The following is a 20,041-nucleotide window of genomic DNA, read 5'->3' on the forward strand; positions in this document are numbered from 1 at the left end:
ACCGTTTGGTCGTTTCGAAGAGTATAGCGATTTATAAGCGTATTTTGGCGAACGGTTGATTTTGGTCGGAGAGATACAAGTACTTCAGTCCTAGAACGTGTACACTCAAATTTTAGCAGACACATTTTGTACTTGTGGAAATGGTTCGATAAAACGATAAGCACGTTGAATTGAATGCAGTTCGTGAAATTATTATGAGTTTATGACGTACCTATTATATACTTCGATCGAAGTCTGTCCGTGAATTTAATAATATCTCCACTTAAATGAAATATTCTTAAACACTATAATTGTGGCGATATTTCAAATCAAAATAATTTACTAAATGTTGATAAGACTTCAGTAGCCACGTAAAACGTACTAACATATTAACTCGAGTGTTTTTACTCAATTATTTAAAAAAAAAAAAAATGACAATTCGATATTTATGAAATTAGTTAAAAATAATTAAAAATATCGTTTTAGTTCGTATAGACTTTGTGTAAGAAGTAGGTACGTTATTAAAGCATAGTTAATGCTCTATTGAGAAATAATCGCATCTTTGGTCCACTGCACGCTGGCTGACGAAGTTAATTAAATTATTTATCTACTTTTAACAGACATTTACGTGTAATTTCTAATAATAATGTTTTCATTGTTTTACTATCTTCTTAGGCGAATCTTAAATTCGCATCACTTATTTTTATATTATTGCATGCTATCCGCACTTGGCACCGTACTCACATACCGTTTGATCAATACCCACACACAAAATATCATATTCGAAATCTGACAGATTTTTGTTTATAGTACCCCCTGAATGGATAATCGAACCCAAGGACGTGAACGTAGTTCGAGATGATCAAGCAGAAATCAATTGTTCCGCATCGGGACATCCAAAACCGACCATAAAATGGAAAAAAGGATCCAGTAATAAATAATACGCATAATTTATTATTGTAGTTGGTCCACATTTATGCACGGAAATAATTACAATATATTACGTGTATAATATTAGGTAAGGATTCGGATCAGTTTAGTGACGACGTAATGGATAACGTGACATCTGACGGTACTTTGGTTATTAATAAAGTGACAAAAAAACACGAAGGCTACTACGCGTGCGAAGCAAATAACGAAGTCGGCTCGCCCATCATTTCCATAATTCGTCTAAACGTACAAGGTGAGTGGTGCTTATTTGTCAATTCGTTTAAACTATCGTGTAAAGCCGTTTTAATTGTGAAATATACGCATGTCGTAGTTGTTATATATCAAACAATTATTTCTGTATTAAAATATCGTATAATATAATCCTAACAACTATTATAAAATGTATTTTATAATAAACTTACTGTGAAACCATAATTATTCAATTAAATACATACGATATGTATTTGCCTGTTATTACCCTAGTTAGGTATATAATTATTTATAATAGCATTTTTCATTTAATAATATTATTATTATTATCTTGATGTATCTAAGCAAAATATTTTCCAACCTGTTAAATTTAATTTTGGTAATACTTAGTTAAGGTGAATATAATCAAAAAATTAAGACGTAGTAAATATAATCAATGTATACATACTTAAAATTACGCTCTTTCGTCTCGAGGGTACACAGAGCTTTGCGTTAAGTGTAGTCCCCAATGAGCTTAGAGAGAGAAAAAACTGTATTCATTAATTTTAGCGAAATTGAACTTAATTTAATTAAAAATAACAATAAAACTATAAAAAAAAAAACCGAATTAAAAATACATATCCCAATCACTGATAATTGCCAAAACTCATTTGAACTTTTCGGAAAAATCATATTTAATCATACGTTTTAAGAACATAACTGCACTAGAATTTATTTGTAAATTATAAAATATAATTTAATTGTATGATTTACAGTATAAATTGTATACACTTAATTTATATTCACGAAATACGTTAAGCATAGTATATTTATAACAAACTGATAATACGAAATTTTGTGAGTAAACATGATTTATGAATCTACATTTGTGAAGTTATGCCAAGAAAAGGTTTTAAAGTAGATCAATCAAATATGCTTCATATAATATATTGCCTTACTGATTGACAAATATACAACTAGCCGTATATTTATTAGTGGTCTGTACAAATTAAGTACAGATGAATGCAATATTTTAAATTTAAGTGTAATATAAATAATAATAAGAAATCTAGTGATGTTATCTCGGTCCTTAACCTAACCGCATAAACTGTAAATTATATTACCACTACAATGTTTATAAATAAAACATAATATGCATACATTTCATCTGAAAGTCATAAAAATTAAGCATTTAAGCATTTAATTCGAGTCAGACTTCCTAAGACAAAATATCAGCTTATTGAAATCCAACTGCTAAATTAAACGACATAAAAAAAAACGCACTTCGTATATATCATAGCAGATTTTCGTTCATGTGAACACATTTTGTGATGTTAGCTTTAATATTGGAGTAAATTTACCTATTATCAAATTTAAAGGTAAGAATATTATCTAGAAATAATGTTGTATAATGCTTTTATTGATATTATCATTTAAAAGTGAGTTATAGCTGAACGAAAATTGCTATGATCTACATTAGTAAGACAGAGACAGCACATGTGGGTATAATGTCCTCTTAACGCGTTATCGGTTTCAACCAAATCTCGTCGACGATATCCCGTCTTTTTCAAACGGTTTTCACTTCCGGCGCCGCACACTCAAACCATAAACGACACGGGTCGTGTGCTGGTGACGGTTAATCGAAGACGTACCTATCGATTGGCCGATCTATCGCGCGCGTTTTTCACCGGTCGGTCGTCCGCAGAGGAACTAGAAACGGAGAAAAGAAACCGGAATAGCCATTAGTATTATACCAGTCGATTGTGTTCGATATTGCGTAGAGGACGGGTCTACCGACGGTCGACGGTCGTGGCTGCGGAAGGATACCGCGGCGACGACGACGACGTATTATGAAAATCTATTATAAGGTCGCCGAGAACTCACATATATATATGCACGCGCATAAATGTACGAGCGCGTGCACGTGACGGAGGTGTGCAAATATTTGTACGAAAAGATACTAGAATATTAAGGCTTATGTTATGTATGTAATATGTATATGCGCTCGGAGAGACCCTAGCTGCTGTCGGTTCGAGTTATTTACTCTTTTATTATGCGGTTTCCGACCTTTTTTTTTCATTTATTTATATTTTGTATATGTGTATGTTTGTTTGCTACTTTTTTATTTTTTACTCTGTCCAGACTTACCACACATTATACTTCCGAATACGAAATACATGTCTATAAACGGCGGGGTGGCATCCATGGATTGCGAGGCGACCGGAGACCAGCCGATACACATATCGTGGATCAAAGGCTCGGTTCAACTGAACTACAAGAGCTCTAATCTCAGGTAAACGCCAATAATCCACTGTAGAATTATTAATATAAATATTGTATAATTTAATAAACGTTAATAATATTTTCGGATGCAAAATACATATCATTCCGACTTTGTACCTATATTGTGTTATGCATATTATTAATATACTACCTTTAATGTTTTACGTCAAGGAAAAATAAAAATATATATGTACCGCAGAGTTTCCATTATAAAGTTAGTTGGGTGTAAGTAACACTAAATAAATGTATGCTAATTTAATTATTTAGATTTTAATTGGATTTTGTTTTCACAATGTGATCGGTACGTTTCAGTGTTATATGAATGCGATATTTTCAATAGACTCAAATGAATATGAACAACAAAATATTATATTATTTTAACTAATAATGACTTTGAAATCACCAATATTTGAGTATAGAGAACGTTTGATGTGTAATTTAAAAAAATTAACCACGGCCAAGAGTGAGCTATATAGAACGCTGTGTGAAATGTATTAAAAAAAATAATCATTAGAAAAATAAATTGCAGACAATTATATTCGAGAAAAATGAACTCTATGGTGGTATTAAAACTGATAGATTCGTAGTATAGTGCCTGTCATAGATTTAAACTTATTGTGATTTTATAAGAAAATAATTAAAAATGTTTATGTATATTATGTACTGTATAATGCAGTGCTTACACTGAAAGAATTGAATAGGTACTCAATTAGAAAATATCCGTATTGTTGATTGATATGATAAATATATTCAATATATTCCGATGTTCTATATTTATTGTTTTTAAATGACATTTAATGCAGCATTATTGAATACTTCAATACGCGGTTCTGGTGACATAAACTGTTACGATTATTTTAAACCCAATACTCATATTTGTACGGTTGTCGGTTTGGGTTTGACTTATTGTTTCTATTTATAGTAATACGAGTAATGGTTGTATATTATTGAATACTATTATGTACTTTTAATTTTTTGTCATTTATAAAATATAAATTTTATCGTAATGACGATATAATATGGTTAAATTGTAAACCGTGGCACATTTACCATTTTTGCACGGTGATAACTACTAAGACTATTTACTAAATAATTTTACTTGCCATTTAACTATACAAATAAAAAATAGGTATATACAAACGGCTAGTATAGAAGCATATGAAAAACTCGAAGAAAACATTAACAATTTTGACAAATTACTCAAGTTAAATATTTATTTAACATATTTTTTTTTTAAAAAAAAAACAAGCGTATTTTCACAAGTGTACTTGTATATAATATGTTTTTAAATCTAGAAACTAATTCATATACCTACACAAGTCATTCAAAAAATATTTTTTTAACATTTTATACAAAACTTCGAAGATATTATTTGAACATTCCCTTATTTAAATATATTGTTGTACATCTTAAATGTTATTTTAATCTCATAAGATTTGTTTTAAATTCAACAATAACAGGTCAAAAGTGATTTACTTTAAAATATTTTACTTAGTTATTCAGCATTATGCATAATTATGATTATCTATATAAATATGCAATTATTTGAAAATAATAAAGTCTATAAAAAATTATTAATAATAATAATTATGTTATCTTTTTCAAACCATTTAAGTTTTAAAATTTAAATCTAAAATGATTTATTGATTACATAGATTAAGATGCTAACATTTTAAATCTTTTTAATCGTTTCCAAACAAACAATAACAATATACTCGTAATTGATTTATTTTGTGTACACATATTGTAAATAAAACGAAGAAAAAAACAATAAAATAATATATAAACATCAATCTTATAATATTTATGAACGAGTTAAGAATCGTATAATATTTTTTTCAAACTATGGTGGTTCTCTGGTAAAAAATTAGGTAATTTGTAGGGAAACGGGCTAACCATCATGTCGGCCTTAAAAAAATAAAACACAACTTTGGTACTATACTTCAAATACACCCTCATAGAAATAATGGTAATGCTTGAAAAAGTTAAGGTATTATGAACACGAATACATTTGTAGAAACAATATTATGTAGTTTCAAGGAAGGCTACTGAGACAAAATAGAAAATATAATTTTTTTCGAAATCCAGTCACGTAGTTGAAATTTTCTCCAGCAACACGTTTTGTTTGTGACAGCATTGTAAACCCAATGTATGGCTAGACTAGATTTTTTAGAATAAACCAAATATTAATATTTATGAGTTTAAAATAATATACAAAAAAAATAGCCTTGTAAATCTTACTCATGTGTTATCTAGTTATGATGTCATTTGAGCATTTTTTTTTTTCATTCTTTTGTATAAGTGAATATTATAATATATTTATACAAATCACTTTTTGGTTTATAATATCACATCAAATTAAAATATTCATCCAGTGATTTAGCGTAATTTATTATTTTATAACACATAATTCTAATATTCTAATACACGATAAGAAAATGTATAAGTCTTAAAATTATTTTTAATTTACTTAAATTCGACAAGTAAATTAAAATAATTAATAGTTACTAATCCAAGAGTGTTGATTAAAATAATAATAAGACACATATAAACATAAAAATAATTTTGAATCGTAATAATATTCAATAGTATGATAATTTTAAATTATGGTAAATTCAATTTTAACATTATAGTTATATTTTTCATAATTTTTGTTTAAAAAAAAACAAGTACTTATAACGAATAACAGCTTATGAAAAAATGAATAAATACAGATTAATATATTTAAAGACATAATTTATTATGTTCATATTCACGTTTACACAAAATAAGCTACAGGAATAAGGTTAAATTGTTAACGACAGTTCACTAAACAATTCTAAACAATATAAATACCCTTCAGTAACACTTCATATTTTATAATATGTAATAACACAATTTTTTTGTTCGTATAGATCAAACTTTCTTTTATTTTCATTTTCAAAAGACCTTACACAAAACTACTGTAAAGAAAACAATACAACACATTTGAATATTGTCTTATGTTTTAATATACACTACAGTTTTAACATTTCATTTAAATATGATTTATATTCTATATTTATTATTATAACGATAAAATAGCAGTTCAAGTGTAAAATGAATAAAATATTAAATTCATTTTAAATAGTGTATTATACTAAAGATAAATAATTTCGATGATTTAATAATGTTCATTTATTATTAACTTTTGAAAACTGTTTACCTTATAAACTCGTAAATGATTACTAAAATAATTTATGATTGATAAAATAATCATCTAAAATGCTTAAATATTACTGGCAGTAAATATTACATTAGATATTATGTTGGTTCTTACAATTCATGATAACACAAATATGCAATACCGATTTTAGGTTTCTAAATGATAAATCAGTTTAAAACTTATATTAAGTTATATCATTATACTTCTATTTATATATTATAAATATCATCTCGACGCACACCGTAAATTAAAATACATATGTGTATATTTTAAATAGCTCTTTTGGTATCTAATTTATGCCAAATATTAAACTGAAAATAAATTAAGTTAAAAACAAGACATTTAGATATTTTTAATAGACCGATATGTATACATTTAATATAGGTATGCGTTATTTTTATTTTATGATTTATCATACACAAATATTATTTTGAAAATATTTATTTATCCACTTGATTTTTAGTTAAATACCTACCACTTCTCTATCATTATACCGAACACGGTGCGGTTATATGAAATAGGAATACACTTTTAATGCATTGTTAAACCGGTAATACGCTGTTTTTTGTCTATAGATATAACGTAGAGGAAATGTACACCGATACATCTGTTAAGTCAAAATTGATTATTAGTAAAGTGAGTGCCACAGACTCTGGAAGATATGTTTGCGTCGCTGAAAATTCATTGGGGAAACACGAGGCGGCTATGGAATTAGAAATAAAAGGTATGTCAGACACCATGATTTCTAGTGATTTATCTCAACATTACTTTGTAATTAACCTTAAATTATTTTATCTAGTTTTGGGATCTCCGCCGGATGATCTATCGTGCAACGTCACTACTCCTAACAGTGTAAGATTGCGATGGACCGACTTGAACGCGAATAACTTAATGAACGACTATGTGCAGGGATATATTCTTACCTACTCAAAGGTAGTACCTGCGGATGACTTAATAAGTGAGTTTATTTAACAATTGCACGAACGAAGTCTAACAATCACAATGTTTAATGTTTCTGGTAAAAAAAAAACATATTGGTTTGCTCAGAATACTTAAATATTTTTTTTTTCAAACCATTCTTTGAAGTGTAAGTATGAAAGAAATTGTTTTATTTCTAACGAAAAACAAATTATAATTTAATTCTTGAAAATGTCGTCTCTGGATGGCTTTTTCCATTAAAATTGTATATTTAAGTGTTCTATTCTTGTCCTTATGTCAACTGATATAGATCGTATCACTTAAAAAAAAGATATAATCCAAATATAATGATGTTAGGTTTTTGTTTGTATATAATAACTATAAGTGTGATAATATTGACTATATAGTAATCACTACTATAATATAATTAATATGTTATAGGCAATATTATTAATAAGCAGGAAAATTATTTCCGTGTCTTAATTACATTATTCAAAATTATTTCGAAGTATTCAAATTAGCTTAACGATAGTTTAGTAAACTACATTTTACTTATAGCGATAAACACATTCAATTTTAGTAATTTTACAGCTTTGTAAACATCGATTTGCTACATTTACCAATAGAATATTAATTACTCAAATAATTACACTACTTGAATTATTAAATTAATATTTTATGTATGGCTATTTTCAACAAATTAATTATTAGGTTAAGATAAATTTAATATAACTCATTAAAATCATACAAATAAAAATAAAAATATCTAAAATAATTTTCAAACTAATATTTATTTATTTTTCTAAAACAAAATAAAGCAATATTCCTGATATTCGTGATATTTACTTATTTACTCATTTCAAAAATTTTACTTTTTGGATTTATCATTAATTTTGTTATTTTATTCAGCTAAACAAGTTATGAGAGTTTCAATAGTATTGGAGAAATTTTTTTCTGATTCTATTTTTTAAGTAATTAATTTTAACAAATTTTGTTGATAATATTAGCATTTATATAAATATATTTTATCATTATTATTTTTTTATCAACTGAACTTGAAATTCTTATATACCAATTGTATTTACATAATAAAAAAAAATTATTTAATACATTTTATTATATTTATATATTATATTAAATAAAAACTATTTAACCATATATTTTATCAATTTATATACTTATTAGTTATATTAACCATATTTATTTGTATATTTTTTTTTTCTTTCACAAACAAATTTAAACATGCACTAATTATACCTATATTATGAGGACATAATATCAAAAAAAAACGAGAGTGGATGTAATGATATTCACATTATTACACCACACATTTTCATAATTTAATATCATCATATTATTTATTATTTCATTTTTAATACTTAGTAAAAAATAGTCCCCATGGACATTATTGCTATAATAAAAATTATAACATTAATATTCATACATACTCTATACCATGAACTATAGGTACTTATGATAAATACGAGTTACTTAATGTACAATAACAATATTTTATAACATTGAACATAATAATACTAATCTGCTAAAAAACATATTAATAAGAACACAAGAACTATATCATATGTTTGTCAACAAGGTACAAAGATCCATATTATAAGTAGAACCCCTATTTGATTTCATGACAGTCTACTAACACCATCCAAGCCTTCTTACTACACTATCCATTTCAATACACGGACATGTATTCACATTCATTTCGGCGTTTGGTACTATTGTGGCACTCTTATAATACTATTTATTACCACATTCAAAAATTACTTATAATTTATTTCATGTCCTCTAAAAAAATGTCTCTCTTTAAATAAATTTCTCATCAAAATACTTCAAACAATCAACATACGAATGAAGAATTAAAGTAAGAAATTATTCTAAAAAGCTAACAATATATTAAGATGTATTGTCGTAATAATCCAAAGTTAAAATCATATAATTAAAAGGCACGCAGACCTAGGCAACCGCGTAAACAAATTAACTTTAAATCCATATTTACGAACCATTTACTAATCAAACATCTATCGTAATAATATATATGCTCCAATATATTATAATAAACGATGAGGCAAGGAGTGTCAACAGTCCTAGCTCCTTGATTTGTTTTTAAATATACGTCCTGACTAAGACCTCCTCTAGTTAACTATATTATTATAAGGAAAAGTTACATCAATAGTAACGCTATACGTTCTTTATATGGTAGCCTAGGTCTCCGTGCCTTTTAATTATATGATTTTAACTTAGGATCATTGTATCAGTAAATCTTAATCTTTTGTTAGATTTTTAGAATAGTTTCTTACCTTAATTCTTGATCTTTTCAATAGAAAATATACGCCATATATATTGTACACTTATTATGTATAACAAAATTATATTATTAGATTAGAATCGTATCATTTTTACTTTTATATTTGGTGACCCGCTCGGAGATGATATTTTACCAAAGTGGCACGCTGAACAAAAAAGGTTAGGCATCACTAGTATAGAGTATGTATGAATATTATAATTTTGATTATATTAATAATGTTCATAAGTACTTTTATTTACTAAGTATTAAAAATGAAATAATAAATTATATGATAATATTAAATTATGAAGCTGTGTGGCGTAATAATATGAAAATTATTACAATATGGTAACTTAACTTTCAATGATTCTTATAATAATTTTTTTGATCCTCGTGATTGAATTATACTTCACACTCTATGGTTTATAAGTATTTCATCCTACACATTCCAGAAAAAACTTGGTGGCACTAACAAAACATAATTAAATCAATACGAACAGATAATAATATTTTAAGCACACACAGAATGTCTGTGTATTTTAAATAATATTTAATTTAATTATTAAGTGTTCATCAATAAAATTTGAGTTTAACGAGCCGTGAAAGTTATATTGTAATATTGTATAAAATACATATTACACGCAATTTAACAGTATAGATACATAGGAATCCTATTAAAATATATCCACAATTCATACTATTCAAAAATGTTAGGAAATTATTTTAACAAAGTTTTTACTCCATAGGATACGCTAAATAAACCTTAAATTTCGTCCGTCTATGTAGATACCTTTTCTTGTTTTAAATGGCGAAAAGCCAACGACAAAAATGCATACGGTGCATGTTGGAATTCAATTAAAGTTTGTTGGTGCCAAGATGTATATTTACAGCATACTACGAAATTTAAAATAAAAAAAAACCTAACTTGTCACACCCACCTGAACAAGTCTAAGAGCTCATTCGATTTGAGAAAAAAAATAAACCTTCCAGGAAAAAAAATAACCTTTTTTGGGCTTTAACGGAAAACTAATATTTCCAATCATTATAAATGTTGTTTTGGTTTTTAGTCCCTATTCCAAGAAAGAAAAAACTCCAATTATTTTTTTTTTAATAAATATACTGAAACAAATAGATAAAATTAAAAAATTAAAAATATCATATTGATAATGTTAACCAAGACGAATATAAGCAAATTATGTGGTTTTGCTATAATTAATATTATGCCAAATTTGCATTTACCTTAAGGCTTAAATAAATATCAACCATTTATAATAACAAAATAATACATATATATATATATATATATATATATTTGTAACAAAATTGATTTCAATATCAATTTTTATAATGGTTATAAAAAGGTTTAAAATTTGTATATTTGTTTGTTATTTTAATAACCATTGGAAATAGTGCAATAAATGTGTACCTAACCTTCAGCCTTCTAAATAGTGACGAATATACTGTAGAGCTTGTGAAATATTAACTTAAAATATATGGTTTGCATTGTATGTTTTATGAGTTGTAATTTATTATAATTCATACATTGTATTATGATAATAAATATTTGTATTTATATATATATATATATATATATATATATCATATTAAACATCTACTAAATAATTTATTTTATTCATAATAATATTTCCTAAGTTTTCTCACTGAATTAATTTTTAAATGTGATTTCTGCTAATTACACATTAAAAAAGTAAGTATTTTTTTAATATTTCCCGTGTCCATAAATTACAGCAATGGTTGTTAACAATATGTATTTAATATATAATAATTAATAATCTTACTGTACTTTACTGAGAAATAACTGTTAATAAATAATTTAATTTGATAGAAAATAATAATAAAATAAAGTTTATCAGTGTAAAAACTAAGTTATTCTTATAAAAACAAGGTTCGTGTCTCTGGTAATATTATAATCATATAACAGCTCCATTATATTATCAGAAACTAAAAGTTTTAAAAAGTGAAAAACAATTATATTATTTCAATTAAAACTTTGCATTTAATACCGCAGATGAAGATTATAATAGTTATACTGTTATTCTTTAATTTTGTGTATCAGATCTAAACATTTGTAACTAATTATTATAAAACTTATTAACAAAAAAAAAATACCATACCAACTTTTAATGCAGGTATAAAAAAAATAAAATATATCTCGTTATAAAAAACTACCAAATGTGTTGTATTGTTTAATAGTATTTAATATTACATCATTATATAAAATCTTATCAAACAAATATATTTTTACACAAACATTTAAATAATTATTACAACGGAGTAAAAAATATTAAATATTACCACGTATTTTTTTTTATTCTCGAAATTAACTTTTGCAAAGGTGAAATTTAACATTTAATAGCATTTATATTTTGTTTTACGCGATTTGATTTTTTTTTTTTTTTTTATTAACAAAAAACATTATTTTTCAAGACGAATACAATGAAATTGAAGTTTTTCATAACGGGGATGATGCAACGATTTCCAATCTTGATACAGATACTGAGTACGTGTTTTCCATCAAAGTAAACACAATCCAAGGACCGGGAAAATCAAGCAAACCTCTTATTTGCAGAACTTCAGAAAGTTGTAAGATATTTAAACTATGTGTCCTTTGATTTATTTTTTTGGTTAAAAATTGCATTTGTTTTTATAATTTGTCATACATTATATTATATTATGATTCATTTATTATACAACACTGATTATTTAAATATCTATAAACATTTTTAAAAATGTAAATAATAAAAGTTAATAATATATTTTGAAATAATAGTATTGTTCATTAAAAGAACTATTCTGTATAACATATTTTATTAAGTTCTAAAATAATCAAAAACTTTCAAGGATCGTAATCAAAGACTTATATTTTTTCAACAAAGTTGTTGTTAAATCAGTTGATGACAAATAATAAATTGACAATAGACATTTAATTCAAATAATTATTAATTCCCTTTACACAATCAAACAATAAACTTTTCGGAATGTTCAACAAATTTCTTCATTTTCAACTTCAAATTTATCTGGGTTTTGTTCTGAAATATAAAAAAACAAAAAAACAATGCAATTATTAAAGACCATTTACCAAAATGCACATGCTATCGGTTATAGAATAATTTAACTAGCAGAAGTTTTACATATTCAAAATATATTTAAATTTCGTTATAAAATTATATAGGAATGAATAGTGTTTCTAAATAATTAATTATTTAAAATTGTTTTGATTTTGTTGTTTGATTCTAGTACCTGAAGCACCAGCTGGTTTAAAATCTATGCTTTTATCACCAAACCTGGCTCTTATATCTTGGATACCACCAAAACAACCGAATGGAAAGATTCAACAATACACACTTTACGAACGAGAGGTAATAATATGTGTTTTGTATAATTAGGGTCAGCATATTATTAATGACCTAAACAATTATTATAACTTATAATCCATGATTAAAAATAACCTTATAATAATATTATATTTTTGATAATATATCAATCTTTAGTATTATTTTGGTGCACATAGGTAAGGTTTTTAAAACTATTCTTTAAATCTTAAGTAAAAGTAACGTGAAATAAAATGTATGCAATTTATAAAAAACAGTAATAAATTATAAAAATTTAAAAGGCAAAAATTAGCAAAATCAAATTTAATTCACTCAACTATTTTCACTTTATTTTAAAAATAATGTGTATTAATACTAATAAAAATCACTAAAATTATAATCCTATCTATAAAATTGTTTAAGTATTTTTATTTTTTATTAATTTATATTTAAATAATCTATCCTACCAATAGATTATGTACCGAGTAATTCAGGATGTTTGAGCCAACGCGTTTTCAGTGCGAAAGCTTGCATGCCTCTTGAAACAGTTATATTTAGATAATTGTTTTTTTATTTAAAAGATAAATACTTTTTGCAATTCACGTTGGGATCTTAGTATTTTAAAAAATGATATGTTAATAAATTGTAATAAAATACTAAACGTCACAAGTGTATACTAATTCAAAATTAATTAAAATCAGAATAACATCCAACCTGAATATAGTTTTATTTTTTCCGAATAAAAAAAATCTATTTTTTCTACGAGGCTTGTTCTAGTTTTCTCTATAGTTATTTTTTTTATCTTTGAAATGGTGTTATTTTATTTTTCTGCGTACGACTTATTGTATGGACATCGTTTCACGTAACTACATATTTCCCGAATTTTCGCCCTTTGACAGTTGGTTTCTATACATTTTATTAAATTATATTTCTTAAAAGTATACATATAATAGTTATATATTATACTGGGCATAGCATATTTTTATTAAATCAACTATTTGCAATGTTATTAGTAAAGAATAAATATATTTAAAATAATCAAGTTTACTCAAACCTTTTATAGGATAACATTGCACTTTTTTAAGTATCTATTAAGTTTAATACGAGTTATACATCATAACATTTTTTATCAGAAAATAGTCTAGTATAAATTGCATCATATCGAATGATTATGAAATTTTGACAGTTATAGGTGACAATATAATATTACAGTAATTTTGGTATTTTGTGTTGGATGTATTAGACATAATATTTGGTATTTACACATGGTAAATGTTCGTTTTACTAAATGTGAGCTTATTATGTTATACTTAATAAGTGAGTATAACTTATTTTTTTTTTTTTGATTATTTTTATTTGAGCTAGTTTTTTTTATTTCCTTTAAATATTTTTCGTAACTCAAAACTGCAAAACTCGATGTATAGTTCCAATGTACTATATTATTTTTCTTTATTTCTATGTACGAGTATAACGTTTACTAATGATATAAAAGATACTGTTTCACTGGGTATTGTTATATTGTTTATTAACTTTTGATAATATGCTATATTTTATACTCATGATAATATGACTCAGATCTTTATTTAACGTTTATTACAATCCATAAATATTTTAAAATAATACACTTACATTAGAATTTACTTTCATTTCGAATCGCACACCGGCGATGGAAAGAAATCGCATATTACAGAAACAGCGAAAACAATATTGTATTTACATCCGCGTGCATAGCAATAATCCTTAAATATCGGTATCAGCATAATACGTATGGCGATTTGCTTACGTGTATTATAATCCTTGTTTAGAAAATAAACGGAATGCAAGGTGCCGTGAAGTCACAGTCGTTCGAACCACACGTCCGACAGATTCAGTTGTCCATGTTCAGACACTCTAGCAGCTATTTGTGGTGGATAACCGCAACCAACAGCGTAGGTGAGAGTGACAAGTCGCGGACGGCTTCTTTGTCGACGGTGAAATCTGGCGGTAACTATATTTTAATATTATATTATATACCTAGTATTATATAATTATAAGTTAGGTTCGGTCACATCGGCAATAACAGTTTATTTATTTCAATGTGCGTAGAAATTAAGTACTTTGTGCATATCATGTATTTCGAGTGATATGTATAACCAGCGAGTTTAGCGTACTTACCACAGTAAATATAAATTCCCAAAGTCCATAAATAAAATCACGCCACTTTGTCTCGATAATTTTTTCACGTTATTGGGTGGGGAAAGAACAATTAAGTAAAACAATTGTTTTGCACTATAATTAATAAAGCGCGTAGTAAAGGCGTTAGTTTATTTTGTGTTATATAACCACATAAGAAACATCAGAAATAATAATTATATTGTCAAATTTAGAATTTTATAAAACTATAATATTATAAATAAACCGTGATACTAGAAAAACAGCATTGGCTTGTACACACTTAAATTTATTTATTTTTCACAATTTATAAATTTTCTGTGAAAAATGTGCCTATTATTTTTTCTTTTATTATTTTCGTTATTATAATATTTATGTGGTGACAAATGGCCGGTATATTTCCTTATTATACAACGTTACACTACAAAATTATCGTTACCAATTTGTGTATATTATTTACTGATATTTAATTATACATATTTTTTTTTAAATATTATTGTTGTGACATCAAAAAACACAATATTAAATTAAAGGCAGAACACCGAAAAATATTGTGATGACATAAAATATTTAATAATATTAAAACTAAACACAATAGTGTAAATTTTTCTTAAAATTATATAAAGACGTAACATTTTTGGCGTAAAAAACAGAGAATTTAATCAAATTATATTGAATAATTCTGAGATATTATTTTAAATTATTTATTTTGTACATGTATATAGATATTTTATTTATTTTATATTATAGATATTTTCGGGAATTAAAAAATATTTAAAATTAAATTAATGACTTTTAGGAATGCCCGCAGCCATTGGAAACTTCCACGGTAAGATACAGACCAAATGGCACACCAACATCGATCTGCCTTGTATTACGTCCGGTATTCCAACTCCAAACGTAAAATGGACATTCAATAGTCAACCTATCGACTTATTACAGTCTCAGAGATTGGTCTATGATAACTTTACGTTACACTTGGAATCTGTGACCAGCATGGATTCCGGCAATTATACGTGTACAGCATGGAATGTTTATGGGTCCGAAAATGTTACCACTTCGTTACTAGTCGTCGGCAAGTATAATATTTTTTTTTGTTGAGTGTTAATTAGATACTGAATTTATACGTTCCCTCAAAAATCGTAAATATATTGATTGTAAATTAGTACGAAAATTATTAACGCGAAATCCGTCTCGATTAATTTGATGGTTTAATATTATGCAACGATACAATAACATTATATGATGAAATACATATATAATTTGTGTTATGATGAATTTACAGAGCCACCAAAACCGCCAATTCTCGGCATAGTCAACGTGTCTTGGACAAATGTCACCGTGAATTGGACGAAAGCGCCGAACACTTATGCGGTCCAGCAGTATTTACTATCGTACAAATACGTTAATGTAAGCTGATTACATGTTTTATAATACGATATGTGAAAATAAATAAATCAATGTATTTGAAAAAATTCAAATCGATCATACTCAATCGAAATAAATTTCAGGAACCCGAAAACATGTACACGGAAATATCACTGCCTGCACATTCAAATGTATTCACATTACCAAATATTAAATGCGGAACAACGATTGCGTTCAGCATTTCAGCAAGCAACCGTGTGGGTCACGGAATGCAAAGCAGACCATTTAACGTAAAGACATTACAAGGAAAAACGCCAATTGCACCCACCCAAAACGAAGTACTTATAAAAATTTAATTTAATTACCTAATTTAAAAATGATAGTAAATGGCAAAATGATTTGGTTTTAGTAATGTTAAGTGATATTGCAATTTCAAACTTTTTACGATTTAATTTTCGCTCGTTTAGGCTATTGAACAGATGATGTCTGGATTTTTGATTCATTTGCAAAAATGGAACGCCAAGTATTGTCCAATCACACATTTTTCCGTGTATAAAAGATTAACTACTGAAAAAGAATGGACAGCAGGTAATATTTATTATTAAAATCAAGTGTTTGTATCCCACATAAAGCAAATTATTTATGTTTTTTTTTAGTCAACGAAAACATTACACCTAATGGAATTTACTCAGTTGAAACGTTAAGTCCTTCGACTAACTATAATATTCTGGTAAAATGCTATAATTCTGCCGGAATGACATCAACAATGTACACTGCATCGACCCTAACTAATTATGGAGGTTCGTTTTTATGAAAATTATTAAAAATCAATTTAATACCTAGAGAATAAATTCAACGCTTTCTCCATAATCAATGGTTTCCATTAAATAATTAAAATAATAATAATAATAATAATTATTATAGTAAATAACTGATGATTACTATCTATTTTCAGCAAATTATGACAAAGAAGCGCTATCAGTGAATGACAAGATAATGCTGACTATTTACAATATAGCTGTAATGTGGCCACTCGCAGTAGCCTTATTGTTACTCATAGTCATCAGTGTATCATTAATAATATGTTATAAATATAGTAAGGGAAAAATATAAAACATAAAGTTTAATTTAATAAGACTGTTTACTGAATATTAAATTTGTTAATAATATTAGCGGACAGACATAATTAATAAAATCACATATAGCATATTCTGAAATCAGAGTTTTGTATGTGTATTTATGTGTTAAATTTAAAAAATACCTAAAATGACAGTTTTTGGGAACAGTTTTGTACTTTTTTTGTCAATTTCATTATATTATGTATTATAGAAAAACACGTTTGGTTTTACAACATTTTCAAACTATTCCAACAAAGATCCGATAATATTGTTCTCAAAAATTTTACTTTGACATAATATTCTTTGTAGGGGTACCAAATAAAATAATTTTAAAATTAGTTTATATAATTATGAATGCTTGATTTTTAGGGCACATGTATAAAAAAAATCAACGTCATTTGGAAGCAAATAATATGATTTTAAAAAATAATAGTTGTTCAAAATCCGAAATACACTCGGATGCATATGAAACGTGTACACCATTCAAGTCAAAGAGTACCATACTAACAAATGATGATTCAAGTAAAACTCTTTAACACTACTAAAAAATAAATTTTACCTTTTAAATATCTATACATCATCATTTTTAAACTGTGAATAGATAAGAAATATAAAATATTATTAACAAGTGTACTATATGTAATTTGTTTTTAGACTACAATGAAATATCACCATATGCAACATTTCAAATTTCTCCTTCTAAATCGCCAAAAAGGAATAAACAATACTTTTGTACTAACTGTGGTGAAAATTTGGAAATATGCAATTGTAATAGATTGGTAATTCTATATATTCACAACTTCATTAGATTATTTTTTAAAAACAATATTATTTCATTATATATATATTATAATAATAAATATAACATTTTTTTAGTATTGTTCTCAGGCGGACTACACAAACTTTTTAAGACGTCCCATACCAAAACGAGTACCTTCTTATTCAGACAACAACAATGACGATTTAAAAAGTCAAAGTAGTTCTATTCATGAGTTTTGTAAGTATATTTATATGCTTAAATATGATTTAATAATTCTACAAATGTCCACTCGTATCTCATTTTTCTTTTTCCAATTTTTAAAAATAAGTCTTCCTTTTCTACATATCTAATATTTATATATCTTAATGTTTATATAATTATAAATAAAATATAAGATTATTTATAATGGATGAAAGTATATAAATATATATGGGAAATATGAGTAACCTATAATGATTATTAATTGTAAGATATATTATGGTAACATAATATAAAATGTATTTTAAAATTTTAATTTCCTTTAACTAAATGAAAATTTAATTTATAATATAGATGACATTGAGAGAAATTCAAAAACATGTGAGCCAATGAAGAAACCTAAGAGGAGATTATTACCTTTACCAGAGTAAGTCATGGTTTTAAAAACATAACTAATTAAAAAATGCATGGTTTCTATAATATAACTATGAAAAAGCAACTATAAATATAATATGATTCAAATAGGTGTTCAAAACCTAAGCAATAAATAAAAAAAATAATTTGAAACATCCGAATTGTTTGTATCATTTTTTTTTATTTACTTGATTGTTTGACGTTTTGTTAGTTCTAGACGTGGATCGAGTCAGAATTCCAGAGAATGTAGAAGCACAAATTTACACGAAACCACATTCATGATGCCTATACAACATCACGGAACATATCCCCACAACGATACAGATGAAGAAGATAATGGAACTATGAGCTCAGGCCGTGGTTCCAGACCAGTTCCATATAGAGTATGCTATTAAGTAAAATTATTAAACATAATAATATAATTTTTGTTGTATTTTTTTTTTTTTAATTATAATTATTACTATTAATTAATAATAATATTATTATTAAAATTATATTATAATTATTACCATTAATCATTATTATTATTATAATGTTTAACTAAATTATATTTAATCATCAAAAAAGAAATGATTTATATCTATGTTAGATTCAAGTTTTAATTGATGTCATATTAAAATAATTATCAGTGTTATCACAATAATATAATATTCCTTTTTATGTTGAAATTATTATGTTTTAAAATTATTATCCTACCTATAATCATTTATCATAAAAATCGTTTAAAAAAGTCCTTAGTGTCAAAACATTTTATATCACAACTAGACATTTCTATAAATTGGTTTTTAAGTGTTTTATTAAATATTATAAAAATTCTCTCATCATATTGTCTCCTGAAATAGTTTTAATAAATGATTTTGAAAAACACAAATATCCGGTGAAGTTATACGCATTATTTTATTCAGCGTAGTTTTTAAT

The 20,041-nt window shown here is 25.8% G+C and overlaps 1 protein-coding gene across 1 annotated transcript in view; it reads left to right on the plus strand.

Moving 5' to 3' along the window:
- The window catches only part of LOC113556480 (Down syndrome cell adhesion molecule-like protein Dscam2), a 273,062-nt gene extending 253,534 nt beyond the window's left edge, over window positions 1-19,528 (plus strand). Inside the window, exons 15-33 of the mRNA XM_026961446.1 lie at window positions 790-909; window positions 998-1,162; window positions 3,241-3,391; window positions 7,141-7,289; window positions 7,365-7,523; window positions 12,231-12,386; window positions 13,041-13,162; window positions 14,920-15,097; window positions 16,065-16,340; window positions 16,551-16,675; window positions 16,777-16,971; window positions 17,101-17,221; window positions 17,290-17,433; window positions 17,589-17,729; window positions 18,121-18,273; window positions 18,406-18,530; window positions 18,628-18,748; window positions 19,064-19,136; window positions 19,335-19,528. Of these exons, the coding sequence (XP_026817247.1) occupies window positions 790-909; window positions 998-1,162; window positions 3,241-3,391; window positions 7,141-7,289; window positions 7,365-7,523; window positions 12,231-12,386; window positions 13,041-13,162; window positions 14,920-15,097; window positions 16,065-16,340; window positions 16,551-16,675; window positions 16,777-16,971; window positions 17,101-17,221; window positions 17,290-17,433; window positions 17,589-17,729; window positions 18,121-18,273; window positions 18,406-18,530; window positions 18,628-18,748; window positions 19,064-19,136; window positions 19,335-19,518 (2,858 nt within the window). The 3' untranslated portion in view covers window positions 19,519-19,528. The remainder of the gene's footprint in view (window positions 1-789; window positions 910-997; window positions 1,163-3,240; window positions 3,392-7,140; window positions 7,290-7,364; window positions 7,524-12,230; window positions 12,387-13,040; window positions 13,163-14,919; window positions 15,098-16,064; window positions 16,341-16,550; window positions 16,676-16,776; window positions 16,972-17,100; window positions 17,222-17,289; window positions 17,434-17,588; window positions 17,730-18,120; window positions 18,274-18,405; window positions 18,531-18,627; window positions 18,749-19,063; window positions 19,137-19,334) is intronic.
- The last annotated feature ends 513 nt before the right edge of the window (window positions 19,529-20,041 follow it).

Source organism: Rhopalosiphum maidis, chromosome 3, assembly GCF_003676215.2.
Source record: "Rhopalosiphum maidis isolate BTI-1 chromosome 3, ASM367621v3, whole genome shotgun sequence".
Classification (NCBI taxonomy): Eukaryota; Metazoa; Arthropoda; class Insecta; order Hemiptera; family Aphididae; genus Rhopalosiphum; species Rhopalosiphum maidis.